Source organism: Podarcis muralis, chromosome 3 (genome assembly GCF_964188315.1).
Source record: "Podarcis muralis chromosome 3, rPodMur119.hap1.1, whole genome shotgun sequence".
Classification (NCBI taxonomy): domain Eukaryota; kingdom Metazoa; phylum Chordata; class Lepidosauria; order Squamata; family Lacertidae; genus Podarcis; species Podarcis muralis.
Genome location: NC_135657.1, coordinates 104,700,685 through 104,724,537, shown reverse-complemented (window position 1 = coordinate 104,724,537; position 23,853 = coordinate 104,700,685). Strand labels below are relative to the sequence as shown.

At 40.9% G+C, this 23,853-nt stretch overlaps 1 protein-coding gene across 5 annotated transcripts in view; it reads right to left on the bottom strand.

Annotated features, from left to right (window-relative positions):
- Window positions 1-13,284: 13,284 nt before the first annotated feature.
- Window positions 13,285-23,853, bottom strand: part of KIF16B (kinesin family member 16B) — a 101,254-nt gene continuing 90,685 nt past the window's right edge. For 4 of the 5 annotated variants that reach the window (XM_028722275.2, XM_028722278.2, XM_077926438.1 and 1 more), the window contains one exon: window positions 13,285-14,495. In XM_028722275.2, the coding sequence (XP_028578108.2) occupies window positions 14,337-14,495 (159 nt within the window). In that variant the 3' untranslated portion in view covers window positions 13,285-14,336. Of the gene's footprint in view, window positions 14,496-17,813; window positions 21,664-23,853 lie in introns of those variants that run through there. The other variant, XM_077926437.1, reaches the window with a different exon arrangement.

The window sequence follows — 23,853 nt, the reverse complement described above, 5'->3', positions numbered from 1 at the left end:
AATTTTGAAGGCTGGTTGTGCTCTGTGCGCACAAATGTTTTCAGGAAGTGCAAGTTGGGTAGAGTTGCATTAAGATATGAAGTGGACTGAACTACTTCCTATCACTAGTTCACACTTTGGTTTCTAGGGTCCATTGCTCACTAAGATGCAAAGAATCTCAGATTCAGGTTTCCAAGTCAACCCAGAGGGGTATATGAAACTTTGTACATAAAGGGAGGTGCTTCTCTCTACTGATGCCATAAGGGGGGTGGGGGTGGAATTTCAGTGACTTTCTGCAGCTCTTTTAATTATTTGTCCGATTTCTTAACAGCCCTATTCCATAAGGCCTGTTTCATGCTTCATGAGAAATGAAAAGAGAATTAAAACAGATCAAAAATCTGAGGAAGCCTAATCTTAAGCAGCTCATTCCATTTTCTGCTTAAACTCACCGATGCATGTACATTATTTGAGCTAATCTAAAACTAGTAATAACTTTCAGAGCATCACTACACCCAAATCCTTGCATGAAACCTAGAAAAGGAACTCAGGTGATTTAAAAAACAAAAAACGGAAGTTTTATATACCATCTCAGTTTCTTTCATAGGTCTACTTCTCGGTTTGCATGATTCTATTCATTTTCCTTTTGGGGGAGAAGAGGCCAAATTGTAGATCAGGCTTATGGATGTGTATGCCAACTATTTCCACATATCTAATCTAAGTTTGAGGTATATCATCTCTAATTAGTACAGTGGTGCCCCACAAGACGAATGCCTCGCAAGACGGAAAACCCGCTAGACGAAAGGGTTTTCCGTTTGTGATGCACTTCGCAAGACGAATTTCCCTATGGGCTTGCTTCGCAAGACGAAAACGTCTTGCGAGTCTCGCCATTTCCCCCCCCCCGCTTCCCCCCCTTTTTCAAAGCCGCTAAGCCACTAATAGCCTTTTAGCAGCTTAGCCGCTAATCCTTTGATAGCCGCTAAGCCGCTAAATCGCTAATAGTGCTAATCCTCTTAGCCGCTAATGGGCTTGCTCCGCAAGACGAAAAAACCGCTAGACGAAGAGAATTGCGGAACGGATTCTTTTCGTCTTGCGAGGCACCACTGTACCACCAACAATTTCAGGGGTAGACAATGTGGTGCCTTTGGATGTTTTCAGATTACAACTCTCATCTACTCAGCAAGTATGGCCAAGGATCAGGAATGATGGGAATTTTGAGTCTAATAACACCTAGAAAGCACAACGTTGGTTGTTCCTGAACTACAATATTTCTGGTATACGTGTATGTGTCTATTAAACATGGCGCTCTCTGTTGTCAGGGAAACAATCCTCTGTTAAATTTTTAATTCTTTAATTTAAAGTGCTATATTCTGAGCAGAGAAATTCATGAAAATTGTATGAGGGAGGGCTAAAAAATATCTCCGGCGAAGTAGCCCCTCTACTTGTGGCAAAATTGATGGGGCACTGTAATTACTCCAGGTTACAAAGGGCAGTTGGGAGATGTAGCTTTCATGTTAAGACTGTTATTAATGTTTCTACACATGAGTTATGATGAGAATTGTGTGAGCCATTTATTCTTCCCATGTACATCTGTGGTAAAAGGTGCCAGCTGGAATCACAATTTACCTTGTGTATTGCAATTTTTATGTAGGAGGCAGGAATGATCACCATGAAAATGGCTGCCACGTGAAGACAAATCCAGTTATATAAATGGTAATTTGAATTGTATACTTTAGCAATTTGAACCCAAACTTAGTATGTGAAGACTGATGCGTAGGTGAATTCTGTACATTGAGAGTTCCCCAATTCAGGGATTTGAAAAGTTTTGAAAAATGCAACTCCAAAACACTCCAAGAAAGTGTACAAATGGCCTCAATTTTTTTTAAAAAAAAATAGGTGTGGGTCCTAATTTTTGCTGTTAAAGGCATTACTCAATAGTACAATTATACACATAGTGTTGTGACAGGGGAAATTCAGTTTTGCCAGGGGTCAGGATGTGAGGCTTGTATGCTTGTAAAATAGTTCTTTTTCCGCAACAACAGAGGCACAACTTGATAGAAAAAGTCTATATTCCCAATCAGGAAGGGATTATAGGAGTGCCTTTGTCTCGCCCACCCCAAAGAAAAGTGACATCTGCACACATCGCTGGTTACAGGAACATAAATACTCAACCAAAACAAAAGGGACAAAACTGGAATCTCATCCTAGATGATCAGTGCCCCATTGATCCCTTGAACTGTTGCCTCCATTCCTTCACACAAGCTGCATTATTGTTTACTTTCAACACATAATTGATGTGCGTGTGCATGACAGCGCAGCAGGAAAAGAACTGTAAAATGCAAAGAGGTTTGTCAGAAGTTTGGCTCTGACTTTCCTCGCACAATAGACTATAAATCCAGGAAGCCCCTGACATATGTGAAATGTTTCAGGCCTGGATGCCAAATGTCTCTGTAAATTTGCAACGATCTACTACCCAAACCTAGTAAACGCTAACATAGGAGTTAAAAATAAAAATGAAGAGCGCACTCTCACACCTTAAAATTATATTGACTCACTGGCTTTAAGGGAAAGCTTTAACACTAAGGGAAAACATGTTTCTGTTTTCAAATTCATCTACAGTCTGACTTGTATTGAATTGGGAGTTGCCAGGTGTGTCGTATCATGTAATTCCTGGGTGGACACATTTTTTTTTTTTAAAGATGCCTGTGTTGCTTGGCTGTTCTCTGGGTGCATGCCCCATTTGTACAAAATGATCATTTTTGAACAAACAAATTGGCAAGCGGGGATTTCCTATTGGTATAGGCAGAAACAAGTGAATTTGAGCTTTAACTGAGAATGCAAATATACTCATACCTTAGAAGTTGAATGGAATCCATTCAACTTCCAAAATGGTCGAAAACCAAATTGCAGCTTCTGATTGGCTGCAGGAAGCTTGTGCAGCCAATCAGAAGCTGCGGAAGCCCCATTGGACATTCAGCTTCCAAAAATAGTCCGCAAACCAGAACAATCACTTCTGGGTTTGCGGCATTTGGGAGCCAAAACGTCCGAGTTCCAGGGCGTTCAGGATCCAAGGTACGACTGTACGTGTGTGTGCATTTGTCTGGACTAATGAGGTAAGTTTGAATGGAGATAGTGTTGAGTATGTTGAGTAGAGACATCACCTTGCCAACAAAGGTCCGTATAGTAAAAGCTATGGTTTTCCCAGTAGTGATGTATGGAAGTGAGAGCTGGACCATAAAGAAGGCCGATCGCTGAAGAATTGATGCTTTTGAATTATGGTGCTGGAGGAGACTCTTGAGAGTCCCATGGACTGCAAGAAGATCAAACCTATCCATTCTTAAGGAAATCAGCCCTGAGTGCTCACTGGAAGGACAGATCCTGAAGCTGAGGCTCCAGTACTTTGGCCACCTCATGAGAAGAGAAGACTCCCTGGAAAAGACCTTGATGTTGGGAAAGTTGGAGGGCACAAGGAGAAGGGGACGACAGAGGACGAGATGGTCGAACAGTGTTGTCGAAGCTACCAGCATGAGTTTGACCAAACTGCGGGAGGCAGCGGAAGACAGGAGTGCCTGGCGTGCTCTGGTCCATGGAGTAACAAAGAGTCGGACACGACTAAACGACTAAACAACAACAACAAGTGTTGATCCAAAAGAGACCCAGCATAAACAGGGATAAACCCTCTGTTCATGTGCAGAATTTCATTTTTCCAGCTCACTTAGTTTCTTACAGATGCTATTTGCATGGATGCACTTCCACTGTTCCTGTAACAACAAAATGGACTGTAGTCATTGAGAGCTTAAGCCACATTAGATCGATTAGTCTTTAAAGTACTGATGGAGAAAATAATGATTTCATATAACTATCATTTTGACGATTCCATTTTCTTTGGAGCCTATGGCTTAGTTAAACTGAAACGTCCTGTGCCCGCATTTTACACTACAGAACTAGTTGCTTTCAGTTACTGTATGTAGCGAATCTTCATTCCATAACACTGAAAAGAATAAACTTGTTAGAATTCATGGTGACCATTGCATTCATGAAAAGAAAATCAGCTAGGCATAGTGGTTGTGATTCATCTTGAATTGTTTTGTAGATAGATGAAAGAGAATATTGGGAGACATCTAATGAATAGGAAAATTAGTCAAAAGTTTTATTTTTTAAAAATTGAGAAATGATTATATATAATCACACGATATTATGATCTGGAGACCTAAATAGTTTTGATTGGTTCAGGATGATGACACTGGGTTGCAACTGCTAAGATTGCTGTAATCTTTTGACTGCGAAATAGAAATCATGTGTGTAATCTGGGAATGTATAAGAAACATTGCTTTGGATGTGGTTCTTTGCAGCTGACTCCTTATTTATGAGAAATTGCTATTTCACTTGGAACATGCATCCTTGTCTTTTGAAGTTTCTGAGAGGGATATCTCCAGTCTCAGGAACCCCTTTTTAATTCCCCCAACAGTACCACAAGACTCTTTACTGTTTTTCCCCTACAACAAACTTTCAAAGTTACCTCTGTTGAAAAGATTGTGATGGATATTTATTTTCTTTTTCTGCCACAGTTCACATTTCCCAGAGTCACTATGCCACCCCCTCCTATGTGAACCCAGCATTTGGTTGTTTTCAAATTATTAGGATGAATGTATCTATTCCTTAATATGAAAAACAAATTCAGTTCGTGAATAGAGAGTACGTCTGCTTTATTACTCTGGGACATCAGTTGTTCAGGGATTTAACCCACTGTGGTTGCTAGTCCTGAGAATTTTTCAGCCCTGTCTCTTCTCAGTAGCTATGGGGTGGGAATTGGGGCAATAATACGAAAAAACATTTTATGACAAAATCCAGAGAGGGGAAATGTCTCAGCACTCCTCCTGAGCCAAGAGATTTTATTTATAGTCCATTTTTCTTCCAAAGAGCTTGAGGTGACACACACAGAATCTTGAGCCTGTGGGAGGACTGGCTGTTGACAGGCAGATCAAGAATCCTTCACTTAAAAGTGAAGTTATATCTTAACCTTAATTATATCTTATTTAGAAAGACTGACTTATGCCCTCAAACACATGTTACTAAAATCCATTAATTTCAGCTCTGGTCCAACATTGTCAAATTTAGGGATTTAACTGATAAAAGAACAAGCATCAAAGTCCTTTGTTCAAGCTTAACCAAAATAAGGAATAAAAAATAACGTTGAAGCAATGATTCTTCAGTATCAACTGTGTTGGACTGGTCGTGTTGTCCAGAGGCCTGATTATTGTCTTCCAAAGCAACTACTCTATTATGAACTTAAAGATGGAAAGTGTAATGCTGGTGGTCAACAAAAGAAGTTTAAAGACTCAAGGCAAATCTAAAAAAATGTAGTATAAACACTGACAACTAGGAAACACTGGTTTGCAAGCGCTCCAATTGGAGAACAGCATGTACCAAAGGTGTCATGGGCTTTGAAGACCCTCAAACTCAGGACGAAAGGGAGAAACGTGCTAAGAGACAGACATGCTTGGCAAACCCTCACCATGATCAACTCCTGCCCGGAAAACTATGTCCCCACTGTGGAAGGATGTGTGGATCCAGAATTGGCCTCCACAGTCACTTACAGACTCACTTTTAAAACCGTGTTCATGGAAGACAATCTTACTCGGCTATGAGTGATCGCCAAAGAAGAAGAAGAAGGAGGAGGAATAAAAAAATTAAAATCCACAAAGAGGCATTTAAAAGGCCTTGGACAGTCCATGGATGTGCTATTGTCAGTTGCCCAACAGCAACTGTACTGAGGAAAGTTAAGTGCATTATATATTGTTGAATAGGGTTAACCCCTTTGTATCAGGAGGTTAGGTGCTACAGCAACATTAGTTTGATAGAGGTAAAAATCCTTTGCATTTTGATCCAAGGGTTACTTTGAAATGGTGCAGTTACACACGTAGATAAGGGGAGGAAGTCATCTGGAAAATAGACAGAGAATTCTACTATAGGTAAAGGGACCCCTGACCATTAGTTCCAGTCGTGGCCGTCTCTGGGGTTGCGGTGCTCATCTCGCTTTATTGGCCAAGGGAGCCGTCGTACAGCATGTACAGCCGTCATGTGGCCAGCATGACTAAGCTACTTCTGGTGAACCAGAGCAGCACACGGAAACGCCGTTTACCTTCTCACCGGAGCGGTACCTATTTATCTACTTGCACTTTGACGTGCTTTTGAACTGCAAGGTTGGCAGGAGCAGGGACCGAGCAACGGGAGCTCACCCTGTCGCGGGGATTCAAACTGCCGACCTTCTGATCGGCAAGCCCTAGGCTCTGTGGTTTAACCCACAGCGCCACCCGCGTCTTTTTAATTCTACTATACCAAGGTGCGAAAACAATTGCTAAGACCAGGAAACAACAACCATAATTTTAAACCACTTTTATGTTGCTTTTCATATATACAAGCAGTCAGCAAGTGCTGAGCCTAAAAGGAGACCGTGGGCATCTTATTGGGTGATTATTAACATTCAATGTATGATTCAAGCAGTTGTGGCTATATAGAAGCAACATCAGTTTCTGTGATCTTCATGGATGCTTCCAAGCCTCCAAAATCATGGAGGCAGCTATAAACTGAGTGTCCAACCCCTACATTACTTTTAAGTATGCGAGAAGAATCCCTAGGACAACTTGCTTGAGCTAGAAACCTGACGGTCAAATCTGGTGCAACTTTCAAATATTTTATTTTAAATTAAAATAATTTTAAAGTAAAACAATATACTGCCTATTATCAATAATTAAGGCAGTTTACAGCAATAATAAATGCAACAGAAGCAGCAGCAACAACTATCTAAAATGAAACAAGTCATACTAACCCAAAGTCCTGAGCGAAGAAATAGGTTTTCAATAATCACCAGAAACAAATGATATTGGTGTCTGATTTCTTAGCAGTTTTGCAAGCCATGCCTTGCTGCATTTGTCTATAGAGTACCACACTGAAAGAAGATTATTTGGGAGATAAACTCTTTTTTTTAAAGTCCAGTGTGATGTTTCTGAAAGCTCTATCTAACTAACTCACACACACTGAAAGCAGTCTAACAAGATAGTTATGACTAACTTAGGTGATTGATGTCCATAGGTTTGAGCATGACTTACTTGGATATTATTATTTTTAATGTGGAAATTAAGAGTTTTCTGTTATTGGATGTGATGGTTACATCTGAACATTTAAAGGGCATCATGCAGACTGCAAGAGAAATTTTAGGACACAGAAGGGGTAAGACATTCACGGTTAGGTGAATTATTTTTAACAGATTTTGCAAGGTTAAATGAAACCACATAGGACTTAGACATAATCCCTCACAAATACTTAAAGCTATGTTAATCTCTTTCCAAGTAGTGCCTGATCTGCTTTCCCAAACTGTGACTTTCACCAGGACCCTTAAAATCAAACATTTATTTTCTCTGTAACATTTAAGCCAATTACGTTATCGATCGCTTTATTTTATGCATAAAATTATATGCATATATTGTTCTCTGTCCAATAATCCCCAATTATTTTAGGCCTAACTTCCTCCACAAATCCTTACTTTGTATTTCATTAGCAATTTAAAACGTTTCCCACACTATCATTTGCTCCCCCCCCCATTTTCACCCCCCCCAAACAAACCTTCAGTATTCTAGCCTTAAACTAGTTGCATTCCAAGATTAATGTGGATTCAAAGTCGAGGGACAACTAAGACATGCTTTTAATACCTTATTGGCTCAGTCACAGAGACATTCTCTGGATCAGGATCATGACAAGAGGGGGAAATTATTTTTTTTAAATGCTTTTAAAAAAAACCCTTTTGATTCAGTTGCTCTCTTACTGTGGATCTTTGCCCTTAAAGCAGCAGTGGGAAATCTCCAAACAACTTCAGGCCATCAGGTCTATGAATCTGGCCCATGAGCCCAATTTGAGCGAAGCACACCCACCTGACATGAGGCACAAAAAAAACTGTTTTCTCTCATCTAAGCACTTAGTTTGATGATTAGAGGTTTGGGATCTCTTTTCTACCTTAGTGCTTAAGCACCACAACACTAACATTGGAGGCTAGTATCTCCCCGCTCAAACCTAGACAGCATCTTAAAAAGTAGAGATATCACCTTGCCAACAAAGGTCCGTATAGTTAAAGCTATGGTTTTCCCAGTAGTGATGTATGGAAGTGAAAGCTGGACCATAAAGAAGGATGATCGCCAAAGAATTTATGCTTTTGAATTATGGTGCTGGAGGAGACTCTTGAGAGTCCCACGGACTGCAAGAAGATCAAACCTCTCCATTCTTAAGGAAATCAGCCCTGAGTGCTCACTGGAAGGACAGATCATGAAGCTGAGGCTCCAATACTTTGGCCACCTCATGAGAAGCGAAGACTCCCTGGAAAAGACCCTGATGTTGGGAAAGGTGGAGGGCACAAGGAGAAGGGGACGACAGAGGACGAGATGGTTGGACAGTGTTCTTGAAGCTACCAACATGAGTTTGACCAAACTGCGGGAGGCAGTGGAAGACAGGAGTGCCTGGCATCCTCTGGTCCATGGGGTCACGAAGAGTCGGACACGACTAAACGACTAAACAACAATCTTCCTGCTCTTTGATACAGGCTTGTCTCCAGTCTTAGTGCTGTGGTGCCACAGTGCTAAGGCTGGAGGCAAGAGATACGTTGCATTATACTGTCAAAGGGAAGGTAGAGGCTTACCTTCTATTGTGCATAGGAAAGTGCTAAGTGAAATTATGAAGTCTGGAGCAGGATGTCATTGTGTGTTGACGGCACTGAGGCACTTCCGCCAAATCCCGCTGTGGTTTCCTCTGACTCATCTCCTGCATTGCTAGCGCTAACCTAGGTATCTCATTATTTGCAGGCACTGAGGATACGTAATGACAACCACAGCTGATTTCTCGGCCTGCGGTGTTCTTATCTAGTTGTCTGTGCCTTGAGCTTCAGGTTGTTTGGATCTTGAAATCATCAGGTGCACATATACTGATAATCGGCAAAGGAACGACAAGTTTTGGAGAAGCCTTTCAGGCACATTCAAAGTCCAGAGAGAGACATAAATTGAAGTACAGAACACATTCCTTTTATAAGTGAGGTCCTTACTCTAAATGACTACATGAATGGGGAGGAAGGAGTGTGGGAGGCCACACTATTTTACTATATACACAAAGCATGTGTTCAACCACCAAATCACACACAAACACACACACACACACACACACACACACACAGTTTCAAAGTTTGTTCATAAAGCTATTGTACTACCAACTTTACTGTATGCTTGTGAAACATGGACCACTTATAAACGACATCTCCAACTCCTCAAAAAATTCCATCAATGGTGTCTCTGAAAAATTTACACATCACTTGAGAAAACAGGCAAAATAATGCCTGTGTACTGGAAGAAGCAAAGATCACCAGTGTCGAAGCAATGATTCTTCAACATCAACGTCGTTGGACTTGTCATGTTGTGTGGATGTCTGATTATCGTATTCCAAAGCAACTACAGTGGTACCTCAGGTTAACTACTTAATTCGTTCTGGAGGTCCATACTTAACCTGAAATTGTTCTTGTGGCAAATCTTTAAAAATGTAGTATAAACACAGACGACTGGGAAACACTGGCTTGTAAGCGCTCCAGTTGGAGAACAGCCTTTACCAAAGGTGTCATGGACTCTGAAGATGCTCAAACTCAGGATGAAAGGGAGAAATGTGCTAAGAGGCAGGCACACTTGGCAAACCCTTACCATGACCAACTCCAACCCAGAAACCTATGTCCCCACTGTGGAAGGACGTGTGGATCCAGAATTGGCCTCCACAGTCACTTACGGACACAATGTTAAAACTGTGTTTATGGAAGACAATCTTACTTGGCTACCAGTGATGGCCAAAGAAGAGAGAGAGAGTAATAATAATAATAATAATAATAATAATTTATTATATGTACCCCGCCCATCTGGATGGTTTCCCCAGCCACTCTGGGCGGCTTCCAACAAAGATTAAAATATACATTCAACCACTGAACAATAACTCCACTCATATATAGCCTAACTCAGTTTATTTTTGTCAGCCTAATTCAGCTGGAGGCTGTATGTACGTGGGAAGCAGGCATTCGTGTGATCAAACATAGCCACAGGCAAATAGGTGCCAAATACATTTCTCCAGGAGCTGCATAGGTGTAGCCCTTTTTCTTTTTCTTTTAAAAAGCCAAAATCTCACTGGAAGGTTTGGAGCAGTGTGTGCATGCATGCACAACACGGAAGATGACGTTAAGGAATTCAGTCCTAATAATGCAAATTATGCAGATCCATCCTTCAGAGAGAGCAGATACTTTTCAAAGCTTAGTGAAGCAGGGCTGGATTCTGAAAAATCTGGTCCAGCATAAAGTGATGACAGAAGGAAATCTATTCCTGCATTGCTAATTCACTGCATTTCCTCACTGCTGCCTGAAAACTGGAGACCCCGGGCACTTCCTGCACAACCAGATTGCTGCATTTCCCTTCCTTGCACTGAGAAAGAGGCTTCCCTTATCAGCAGACAGAGAAGTAAAAGCTAAAAATGGATTAGAGTGTGCATGTGATACAAAGGAAGTGGGGTGTATTTAGTATGCATATAAACCCTAAAGATTTTTTGTGTGTGTGTGATGTGCAATAATAATGTGTGTGCTTCGGTCCCACTTGCAAATAATATGCAACTTGCAACTGTTCTCCCTTCCCTGAGTAAATTTGGCTGTCGGGGGTGGGGAATACCCCCCCCGTTGTAAACCCCCCCCCCCCCGTTTTCTGGTTTAATCTACAGTGAACTGTAATGGATCTAAGGGTAAAGGTAAAGGTACCCCTGCCCGTACGGGCCAGTCTTGCCAGACTCTAGGGTTGTGCGCCCATCTCACTTAAGAGGCCGGGGGCCAGCGCTGTCCGAAGACACTTCCGGGTCACGTGGCCAGCGTGACAAAGCTGCATCTGGCGAGCCAGCGGAGCACACAGAAACGCTGTTTACCTTCCCGCTAGTAAGCGGTCCCTATTTATCTACTTTCACCCGGGGGTGCTTTCGAACTGCTAGGTTGGCAGGCGCTGGGACCGAGCAACGGGAGCGCACCCCGCCGCGGGGATTCGAACCACCGACCTTTCGATCGGCAAGCCCTAGGCGCGGAGGCTTTTACCCACAGCGCCACCCGCGTCCCGGTTCTAAGGGTACTGCCCATTAAACTGTACAGTGGTACCTCGGGTTAAGTATTTAATTTGTTCCGGAGGTCTGTTCTTAACCTGAACCTGTTCTTAACCTGAAGCACCACTTTAGCTAATGGGGCCTCCTGCTGCCGCCGTAGCAAGATTTCTGTTCTTATCCTGAAGCACTATTTCTGGGTTAGTGGAGTCTGTAACCTGAAGCATATGTAACCCGAGGTACCACTGTACATAGATATATGTACAGGAGAGACATTGCAAGGGCAGTTTCAGGTGCTTGGTGGGCCTGAGGAATCACATAAGGAGTATTAGAAAAGGAATCTGTTAATGGACATCATGTTTTTCCACACAAGAGCCCCTTTTGGAGTAGCAAATGAATTAAGAGATTCAAAGATGCAGCAGGCATTGTCTTCAATAGACACCTGGCATATGATCCAATTGGCCTTGGAATGAGGGGGTGAGAATGGGGCTTCCCAGGAACCGATCTTTGCCTGGTGTGGTTGGCTGATCATCTAATATGTGGGAAATTTGATGTTGTTGAAACAGTAGAGAAGAGGAGGGCAGACAGACAAAGAAAGACACAGAGCGAGCACAGATAAATGAAAACAGACCCCATTCTGTTTGTTTTTAAAGGGGTGGGCGCTGTGGGTTAAACCACAGAGCCTAGGACTTGCCGATCAGAAGGTCAGTGGTTCGAATTCCAGCGACGGGGTGAGCTCCTGTTGCTCGGTCCCTGCTCCTGCCAACCTAGCAGTTTGAAAGTACATCAAAGTGCAAGTAGATAAATAGGTACCACTCCGGCAGGAAGGTAAACGGCGTTTCCGTGCGCTGCTCTGGTTCGCCAAGAAGCGGCTTAGTCCTGCTGGCCACATGACCCAGAAGCTGTACGCCGGCTCCCATCTCAATAAAGTGAGATGAGTGCCGCAACCCCAGAGTTGGCCACGACTGGACCTAATGGTCAGGGGTCCCTTTACCTTTTTTAACTAACTAACTAACTAACTAACTAACTAACTAACTAACTAACTAAGAGCCAGTGTGGTGTAGTGGTTAAGAGCGGTAGTCTCGTAATCTGGGGAACCGGGTTCGCGTCTCCGCTCCTCCACATGCAGCTGCTGGGTGACCTTGGGCCAGTTACACTTCTTTGAAGTCTCTCAGCACCACTCACCTCACAGAGTGTTTGTTGTAGGGGAGGAAGGGAAAGGAGAATGTTAGCTGCTTTGAGACTCCTTAAAGGGAGTGAAAGGCGGGATATCAAATCCAAACTCTTCTTCTTCTAAGGTGTTTAACTGTTGGATATGCAACAGGGATAATGCTTCTCTAAAACATGTTTTTTCATTGTCCTATATCGAAAGATTTTTGGTAGAAGGCAACTGAAACCATCAACAGATCTGTATGGAACAACTTTACATTTACAGAGCAAAATATCCACTTGAATTACCTGCCCAGCACATGAAACCTTACAAAAGGACAATACAAGTGGACTCTCCATGCCCTAACCACAGGAAAAAGACTGATACTGATGAATCGGAAAAATAAAAATGTGTCTCCCTTCTACAGTTGGATTGAAGACTCGTACAAACTCACAATATATGAACAACTTGCATATAAACGCCAGACTTGCCGTGGACAAATTCAAGGATATTTGGAATCCATTCTTACAAATACTGTAATAGGTTAAGATCTGGTGAAGTACAATAACAACCTTGTAAAAGAGAGGAGGGAATGAAAACAGGCTTGCATCAAAGTCTAATCAAAAGTCTAGGCTAGGGAGGTGATGAATATGGTATTCTCAGCCGTCATCATTGTGACTGTAGAGTTCAGCCTAGAAGAGGTATTCTGGATAGTGAATAGAGGGTTGTTTGAAAGAGAAATCTAGCAATCCAGTACTCTTACACACACTTTTAGATTCACAAATGAATCTAGAATACTCTGACTTTTTTTGTAGCTCCATCCTAATGGGAGAAGTTACCCTGGAAACTGACTTAGACAGCCCAATTTCCTTCTGAACAGAACTCCTATTATTAGCATTAATACAGCTATGGAATAAAAGTCTATGAAAATCCTACACACAGAATCCCTGCCTTTTGCAACAATAAAATCAAGATTAACTTCTTCTGCCTAATACTAAGAAATCTTTAAGGCTCAGTTTTGATGAAATGGAGAATCTTTATTGTACTTGAAGATACAGAGAGAAAGAGAGCGCTCACAAATGAGTTTAGCAGTACCTTGAAGATAGTTACAGTCGGTGGTTTTGCTTTTTAAAATCTTTATTATATACAGAGTATGTACATGCCTCCATTGTAGGTCATAATATTTTTTTTCAATTTGTACTTCTACAAAATGGATATTGCTGCCTCTATACATGTGCAATTCTAAATAAGCCCTGAGTAAATCTTAAAGCGCATTGAAATAGTCTAAATTCTTATTCTTGCAACTAAGGATCAGTCAATGATAGCGTTATACCTTTATGGGGGGAAATAAGTTTAAAAAGTAAGATTCCATGCTGCATTTCTTTTATGCCTAGCCGTGAGCACAATATGATACATAATATACAGTAACAATCCATATAATTAGAAAATGTGAAAAGAAGCTGACCTCATTCCCCCCTCCAAAAAAAGCTGTTGCTTCCTTTTCTTTTGAATTAATGGCAAATGATTCACTCAAAATCTCAAGTCTTCGGATTATAATGATGTCCAGTTCTCGGTAGATTATATTTTGTAAACATTCAAATTTAAGGTAATATGCGGAAGAAAATGCTATGATCAAATAGATAAAGTGCAGTTCTTGAGATAAACAAGGCATCATGCCAGTATTTTTTTTAAGCGGAACAGGAAACCTGCTTAAGATATAAATAAGCTTGTCTGCCTGCTGAAAACATAATCAAAATAACTTGGAAACAGTAATGGAAGGCTGTATCTCTCTGTATTGCAGAGAACATGTGCAAAGACCTTTGGCCGTCAAGTGGTCTCAACCGTGTGTGAAACTTGCATTGTTTCTCAGACCAATGTAAAGTAGAAAACTTCTAAAGTAGAACCCAGAACTAGGCAGAAGAACCATTAAAAATGCTGTTTTCAACAGTCAATCGTTTGGGTGGAAATTTTCCAGGAATGGCAACCCAATTTTGTTGCTGAGTTCATGGAGCAGCAAGGAAGACAAGATAAAGTGTATTCTTCGGCTGGGAAGTGAGGCTCCCAATGGTTAACTTGTGCCATGGCTGCTGTAGTCAAAAACACCTTTTTTGAAGAACGAAGAAAACTCACAGATAGCATGTTTTGAAAGGGCCAGACCCTCTTTGTTTACATGCAGTGGTGATGATGGAGAGTTGAGCATCACAGCAAAGAAATTTCTGAGGTATTCCTGTGGAGGAAGAGAAAAACACAGAATCACAACTGTTATGCAGTGAATACTGCACTTAGAGAAGCATTACAAGAGAAGAAGCCTTTATAAATCACTAGAAAATTAAGAATCATACCAACTGAAATACAAAACCTTTAAAACTATTTATCTTGACTAAAATCTTAAACATCAATTAAAAATCTATCTTCCTTCTAAACATATCCCAATTTTCTACTAACAAATGTATTATTGCATGTTATATGTCCAACTAACAGACCACTGAAATCAATGGACTCCTATCCACCGATATAAATGGGTCTTCTCTTCAATCCTTTATCAATGTGTTCTGCTCATTGTTTATTATTTTAAATATAACAATACAATAACTCATACTCCAAAACATGTGGCCCAGAATTAGTGAAATATTTTCCTTTCCCAACATTTTTCTCTTCCCCATAAAACTGGAACCCCTTCAAATATATTTCCAGTGTCCCAGAATCTCAACCTCTAGATGCTCAAATCACATAAGACTAACTAAATTAACAAAAACAGAGGGGGAATAGGGGAATATATATTTTCAGAGTGTCTCTGACAGTTGTCTTGGGTAATCACACACCTTTGACAAGAGGTGGAGGAAGTTGTGCCAGATATGTTCAGACTTGTTAAGAGTCTCTCTTTCAAAATAAGCTGCTTTCTCATTGTCTGCATGACTCAAGAAGTTGCGAGACCTGTTATCTCTAGCTGGTCTCCTTTGGGCCCTCCATTTGTGAAAGATCATTGTCTTGGCAATCTCTACTGCCCTTTGAAAACGCACTGTTCGATTCTTGCTTAGGCCTCCTCTTCTGCTTGGTTAACCATATAAATCACTAAATAGAATCTTAGTAAATACTTATTGTCCACTATATAGATGAATTTTATCAAGTACATTGGGTGTAATATGGTTTAATATTTGGAATGGATGCCCAACCTGCCTTTTTCCTTAGAAATCCTTTGATTAACTCTTTTTTTTTTGCTATCTTCACCAAAAAATGTACATGAAAGAAGTGTTTGCCACTTTGTCAAAACAACATTCTGAGCCATAAAATGAGATTTTTCATGTTTTATTTTAATAGCTCCATCTGTATTCATCTTTACTGCATTGTTTATCTTCTGAGGTAAATATAGCTTTGTCAACTTTAAAACAACATTTACCTCAGAAGATAAAGAATACAGTATTGTTTATCTTCTGAGGTAAATATAGCTTTGTCAACTTTAAAACAACATTTACCTCAGAAGATAAAGAATACAGTAAAAATGAATACAGTATTGAAAAGTCACAATGTTTGAGTTTTGTGAGGTATATAAAGATGCAAAATATCTAACAATGTGAAGTACACGAAGGTTTGCAGTACTTCTTAACAGTGTTAGAAACTCAGATATAAATGGCTCATTAAACAATTACAGTCAACGAAACAGAACACCTAGTTGCCATTTTAGGGCCGGATGGCTTGAAAGTCACTATTTTTCAATATGACTTTTCAGTTCTTGAATTTTGTTCTGATTGTGAAGATAAAACAACATGGATAGAATTCTAATGGATGTGTTGTTAGTGTGTGAAAACAGTCAAGATACAAAGATGGTGGAGATATCAGGCACTATCCTGGCACCCAGGCATCTTCATTTTGTCTTGTGGCTGATTGCCAGGTGCAAAAGGTGCAAATTTTGAACACTGTTTCTTAAAAGAAATTGATGTAAAAGTTGCATTCAGGGTTTTTTTTTATTGGTAGAATTTTTATGTCTACTATCCATCAGTTACCTATCTTCCAACTTTACAATATCCCGTGGATTTTATACACTTCAAAATGTTCTAGTATCTTTATGGTGATCCCACTAACCCCCCCCCAAAACACCACATCTAGTCTGGCCCTATGATAATGTCCTGCATTTCTCTTCCAATGCTTCAAGCTTGGGTTACAAGTGCTTGGGAAATATCAGTAAATGACCAGCAATTCCATGAGTTCAGCTTTTGCAATATCAAGACCTGTTCTCTCTTTATTATAGCTAAATTTAGGAGAAGTTCGGACATTTTTCATCTCTCATCATTGGCCCCTTGATATGGGTAGCTTTGAGCACTGTAGGAATCCAGTAACTCTAACATTTGAAGAGGGAATTTGAAAATCTGCCCTACAGAAAGATACAGAGGCTCCAGATACGTGGGCATTTTACTATGGGCAGATTATAGAGGATATACCAGAAAGTACAGATGTGCCTATCATTTGTGCATTTGCTCCCTGATACTTTTTGTGGAGTCCCGAATAGTGTGTAAAATTCACTATAAATAATACCTTAAGAATTGCAAGTGACCAACTGTCATGGCATGAGGAGAATTTATGCAAAACGTATCTCAAACTCCTGGTGAAAACAATGTAATATCTGAGTGAAAACGAAAGCATGTGAAATGCCCAAATGCACATAAAACGTATGATGGAGAGTAAATGAAGAGGTGAAATGTAAGCAGTGGTGATGGAAATATTATGTACAGTAAAAAGGATCAGGCTTGCTCGGTAACAGACTGGATAATGACAGCCTTGCTGTATCCCAGTGACACTGCACACTGTAATTGTGGACTCAGGGGAGAAAATAATCTATTTACTAAAGTATCCTTTGAAAAATGCACAGTTCAGAGAGTTACATGGAGCATCAAATTTATTTTGAGCAGCTTTCCCCAATAAAGTAGAAATTTCATCTTCAGCTGAAGTTTTTCCATGTAAACATGACTGACGTGTCTAAATACTGCTAAAGTTCTCAGAGGTTTATTACGCAAATACTTCAAAATGTTAAGCAAAGCGAAAAGCTATTTTATTGGTCTTTTTTTTTTTACTGACTGTACTAACCACCATACCAACGTTTTGCTTTGAGATGCACAACAAAATCCCTGTAAAATGAATGTCAACAGACAAAACAGTCATTTAAATCAGTGAACAGATGTGTCAGCCTGAGTTATGACTAGTTCGCAGAGCAAGGTCTCCTCTGTTTCATGCTCATTCCCTCTATAAGACAACGAAAACACAAATGTTGGATGCAGCAGCTGAGCAGCGGGCATTTCAAAAATGGGTAGACCTGGGTAGAGAGTTAAAGTGGCTAAACTGCAATAACAGTTTGATTTATTTATTATTTAGTTAAAGGATTTTTATCCCACCCTCCTCGAAAGAAGCATTATAAACAACTTAGGAGAATGCACCAATGTCTTACTCAGAAGATGTATTTACAACACCAACGTTTTAAATATTATAGACCGGTGTTTTGTCTCAATTTTCTTTGGATATATACTACTACCTATTTTTTTTTTTGGGGGGGGACCCTATGTTCTGAAGGGATGGCATAGCTGGTTGAGCATGAGACGGTTAATCTGAGAGTCATGGGTTCAAACACCATTTTGGGGGAAAGGGGTTGGACAACAACTATGATGATGATGATGATACCTCGGGTTATGAACTTAATTTGTTCTGGAGGTCTGTTCTTAACCTGAACCTGTTCTTAACCTGAGGTACCACTTTAGCTAATGGGACCTCCTGCTGCTGCCGTGCAGCCGCTGCATGATTTCTGTTCTCATCCTGAGGTAAAGTTTTTTACCCGAGGTACTATTTCTGGGTTAGCGGAGTCTGTAACCCAAAGTGTTTGTAACCCGAGGTGTTTGTAACCCGAGATTGTTGTTGTTTAGTCATTTAGTCGTGTCCGACTCTTTGTGACCCCATGGACCAGAGCACGTCAGGCACTCCTGTCTTCCACTGCCTCCCGCAGTTTGGTCAAACTCATGCTGGTAGCTTTGAGAACACTATCCACCCATCTCGTCCTCTGTCGTCCCCTTCTCCTTGTGCCCTCCATCTTTTCCAACATCAGGGTCTTTTCCAGGGAGTCTTCTCTTCTCATGAGGTGGCCAAAGTATTGGAGCCTCAGCTTCACAATAGGTCCTTCCAGTGAGCACCCAGGGCTGATTTCCTTAAGAATGGAGAGGTTTGATCTTCTTGCAGTCCATGGGACTCTCAAGAGTCTCCTCGAGGTACCACTGTATTATTATACCCCGCCCATCTGGCTGAGTTTCCCCAGCCACTCTGGGCGGCTTACAACATCAAAAATTGTAAAACATTAGATATTAAAATTTTCCCAATACAGGGGACCCCCGTGGTCTCTTCCAACTCTACAATTCTTTTAAAAGATCCATATCGCCTTGGAATGAGGATGGATTTATCAGGTTAATCAATAAATGAATTAGGGATGTCTATAGCTGGATGTTCTTCAATTCCTCTGACATGCAACGTCAGCTTTGCTAGTTTTTCCGCGCTGCCTCTTTTGTTTTCTGGCAACTTTTCTTTTTAAAGCGTTGTATCCACTTACAAAGACGGTTGACAATCTACAAAGAGGTTGTAGTGCCGAACGTGGACTTGTTTCAAACTTTTATTTGAGGCTCAAAGCTGCTGCTGCTGCTGCACAGAGCGTCTGACCCAACATTTGAAAAGGTGACAGCAGCACTGCCCTTTTGGTTTGTCCCACATAATTATGCCCTTTAGACAGCCAAACCAGATCCATACGGTGTGAGCTATGCTTAGTTCAAAGCTTTAAACTTCCAATTCAAACACCCCTGAGAGGAAGAGAAAAGAAGCACGAGTAAGCCTGCGAAAACTCAGACCTGCTTCTTTATTGACTGGGCTGAGCAACTTTGCTCAAGCGTTAATTAAGGCAAGAGTGATATTGTAGCCATTTAAAAACCTTATTGGAAGCTATTTTAATAGACCTGTACTCTTTAACTCTAGCCTGGTGTTCATGTGATAGGCAATATTTCAGCAGAGAGATGTCATTCTAACATTTTCTGCACCATCTCACATCGTAGGGGCTCGGGTTTTCAGGGTATGTAGCATAAATCCTGGGTTAATTTAAAGTTATCAAAATTATAAAAAAAAATTAATGGCTTTGGGCAATTCAAAGAGGAGCCGTAATTGCTCTTCTGGTTGTGACATATTAACAGGGAATGTAGCTCACTTGCACTGTTCTCACAATCTATTGCAAATCTTTGAAGTCAACAGCACAGTTTAACTAAAAGTTTTCTTTTTTTAAATCGTGATTTCCAATACCTGCACTGTTTTAAACCTTACGTGGTACAAAGTACTCTGAAGAAAAGGAAAGTTGGGTTTGCAACTGACAAAACCAGCTCTCTGAGGTTGGATTCATTTTCTGCCTCCAGTTCACAGAAAGGATCAAAGAATAATGAAAGGAGGTGGGGAAATTGAGGGTTTGGATAGATTTTACAAACACAACATGCATGTGAACATATGAAGCATATGAAAATGAACGTGTGGAAAAAACGGAGAACTCTTTGTCCTATATCTCTAGCTGGTTAAGAACCAATGTTTCGAAGTATTTACAACATGAGCAATACATTGAAAAGCTCTAGATTTAAATCTAGGTATAGTATGCATGCCCGCCAATAAGAAGAATCAGAATACTAATTACAGTCGTACCTTGGAAGTTGAACAGAATCCGTTCCGGAAGTCCATTCAACTTCCAAAATGTTCGGAAACCAAAGCGCAGCATCTGATTGGCTGCAGGAAGCTCCTGCAGCCAATTGGAAGCCACGGAAGCCCCGTCGGATGTTCGGGTTCCAAAGAACATTTGCAAACCAGAATACTCACATCCGGGTTTGCAGCATTCGGGAGCCAAAATGTTCGACTTGCAAGGCGTTTGGGATCCAAGGTACGACTGTATTATTTCTACCAGTACTTTAAAGTCTGCATTTCTACCAACGGTTGTTCTGAACTGGAGAGAAGCCATTGTCTGTAACAGCATAGCTGAGAGCTTGCTTTTTCACACCCAGGTAAAATGTAGCATTATAATCTGCAGGTGTTTCTTGCACCGATCTCTGCTTTAGTGAGTTTCCCAGTGCACCTCACATTATGTTGAGCCTTACGAAACTGACTAAATGTCCAAGCAAGTAAAGTTCAAGCTGCAATAATTATCTACAATAATGCTTCCTACTACACCCATATATAATATATAACATTAAATTCATTCAGAATCCCTAGGATTTAATATTCCTTACAGCACACATAAGCAATAAAGCTTATGTTCTTTGCCACAAATGAAAACAGCAGCAACACTATTTAAACTGCTGGGGGAACCTAGAATTTACAGGGGTTTTGTAGTTTTGTGAATCTGTTTTTTTTTTTAGGGATGTGTTAAGGCCCTGTTTGAAAAGTTCAGAATATGCCTGGCTAGTGAAGGAAATCCATCTTTCCTCTTGAGCACTAGTTAAAAGAAGTCTTGTCAAAATCCATTTGCAGACAACAACAAAGGAATTGAATTTCCGACGCATCTCTGGGTCAGCAGTGACAGGATGTCATTTGCTGGAGTGGTCCTGGCAAACGGCTAACCCAACTGCTTGACATGCATCACCCTCAACTTCCTTTGGTGAAATCAAAAACTGAGGGATGATTGATAAGGTTGCTCTGAAAAGGGACAAGACCAAAGTGCATCTTGCGTCCTTGCCTGAGTGGTCGCTTTATTGATACACTCGAGCTCTGAATGTGAAAATCACAGTTTGAAAGCTATACAGGTACCACAGCCTCGGCGCAGACTGGCGAGGACATTTGAAAAATTTGCTCTGATCTGACAGCAAAGGAAATTAAATAAGGTTAAACTGGAAAACAATGTATTTCCCCCCCAGAAACACACAATATTAGTCACTTCGTCCTCCTTTTCTTCTAAAATGAAAACCATCTGCGGCCAAGTTGAGATTTCTAGCATATAAATCATACCGTGCCAGTTTCAAAAAAGTTAATATATGACCAAAATGAAAAAATGGAGCAATTTAGTAATCTTTTAAAACGTCAAACTGGCTGAGTCAAAGAAGCAAAAACGAAAGAAAAAAAAGAGGAGCAGTAACAACACAGGCCTAAAACTGGCCTAAAACTGGAGAAGCCAAGATAATAAGGTGCTGCCTTAAAGCAATTCTTGCAAAGCTCTGGAACTGGAAACACAAACAATTTTCTTAATAATTTTTTGTCAACTGACATCTAACTAGCAGTTTTGACAGCTCTTCCTAACTGAGCACAGTTGCATAAAATCCCACCAGAAAAACATAAATGTTTCCCTTAGTACTGTTTTCAGAAGAGTTCCCCTTCTCCTTGATTTGACTGGATTTCCCCCCACATTTTATCTGAAGATAAATAAAATAGGGTAAGGCATATGAGCAACTACAGTGATTAACATCTTGCCTAAATGATTGTATTTAAGGAAGAGCCATGGCAAGTTTGTTCCTGCAAATGCCACGTGCTGTTCAGTTCTTCAGGGTGGGGTGCTGCTTTGCATTGTTCTGCTTCAGGCAAGTCTTCTCTTTGCACCTGGTTTTCTGAAGTTTTGGGTGTCTCCTTACTTGGTGTCTTAAAAGGCACACAGGGGGCAAGCGTCCAAGGCAGGAGGAATAAAAACTGCACCATATCCCTACTAATCAGCGCTGACCCCCACTGGATTTCTGAAGGCAGCAGCGACATCTTTGAAGGCACATATTGGGGTTTGGGCAGCTGATATGATACCTACAAAGCTCTGAAGCTCTGGGATCAGCCCAAAGTGAATGGCCAACCCCTACAACCAACCATCCAAGTGCTAAGGTAAAGGTAAAGAGACCCCTGACCATTAGGTCCAGTCGTGACCGACTCTTGGGTTGCAGCGCTCATCTCGTTTTAATTGGCCGAGAGAGCCGGTGTACAGCTTCCGGGTTATGTGGCCAGCAAGACTAAGCTGCTTCTGGCAAACCAGAGCAGCACACGGAAACGCCATTTACCTTCCCGCTGGAGCGGTACCTATTTATCTACTTGCACTGTTGTGCTTTCAAACTGCTAGGTTGGCAGGAGCAGGGACTGAGCAACGGGAGCTCACCTCATCGCGGGGATTAATACAAAAGGGCTGACCAATAGGCTTGAAGAAACCCCAATGATTCAGATTATTAAATGACAAACTGATAATGACAAGTTGATAATCTTTGGGTTACAGAAGTGGCCATAATCCAAAAAGTATGAAGGAGACTGGGTAGAAAACAATATTGCCTTACTTCCCCTCCTCCCCATATAAAAATCATTCTGTGGTGTGCTTTGTTATGATGGCATGTCACCGAACTGAATCCTGAGGATGAAATTCCATTCGTTTCTGCAAGCAAGCTCCATTACACGATCTTCTTTTACAACTGTCTACTGCTAGGCATCAATGTGACGCTGTTTATATAATAACTCGACTCTTCAATCTGATAAAACTAGTAGCATATGCCCTTCAGAGCCTTAAGCAACTCGGTTTGATGTACTGCAACATTCGTGGCATTTGTTTATTCCTTTATCTTGACGTGTAAGCAGCAAATGAAAGCCAGGATAGAGATTCAGGAAGTCTAGTGTTTCAAAGGTCAGGATTTTTGTAGGCTTTATTTTTACACCTAACACGGAACTGAGGCACAATACCTGGAACACCCTTTTTCTTTTAACCTCATAAGTATCTGTATAGAAACCCGACAAATCTTGTGTTTTTTAGGCAAGTGTTGTAAGAATAAATGGCCATATGCTGAATCCCTTTTGCAGGCATTAAGCTGCACATGCAATTCCAAAAAGACATAACTTATCTGAAAAGCACCTAATGACAAGAAATGGCTGTGTTAATTAGCACTAAATACAACTGGGCAAAAGGAAACAGGAAAGTGGAAAGTCATTAAGACAAAAGAAGTTTATTGTTATGAGTTTATGTTATGAGTTTGTGGGTGCTAGGCACTTAATCCCCGGACCCAGCAAATGTTAAAAGCTAAAAGCTAAAGACAGGCTAGTTTCCTCAAGAGGTAATCAATCGCCTAGGAGATAAGCCATTAAGAAAACAAAGGAAAAGTAATGAGCCATTAAGAAAGCAAAGGCTCTGGGCCAGACGGCCAAGTTGAGATTTCTAGCATACCATGCCAGTTTCAAAATCATACCATGCCAGTTTCAAAAAAGTTCCCTAATATATGAGTTGCTTGGAATAGCCAATACTGACAGCGTGCCCTTTGTTGTGGTTCTGGAACACATTGAACTCCACACTCTGGAGCCAGACTTGGGGAGAAGAAGAATATTTCCTAGGCAATTTCCTTTGAAGGTAGCAAATTTGTGATGTCAACCAATAAATTGACTCACAAGCATGTTAATTTAAACTGAGCATGTTAATTTTCTGAGAACAGGAGACAGCAGTAACGGAAAGCTATGCTTATGAACTACTGGGCACAAAGTGTGCTGCATCAGTACAGTACCGCACTTTGTGGTGTGACGGTGGCCATACAAACAGATGCAGGATAAGCAGTGGCTATCAGCAGTACAGGCAGAAGTCAACTACTGCTAGATGT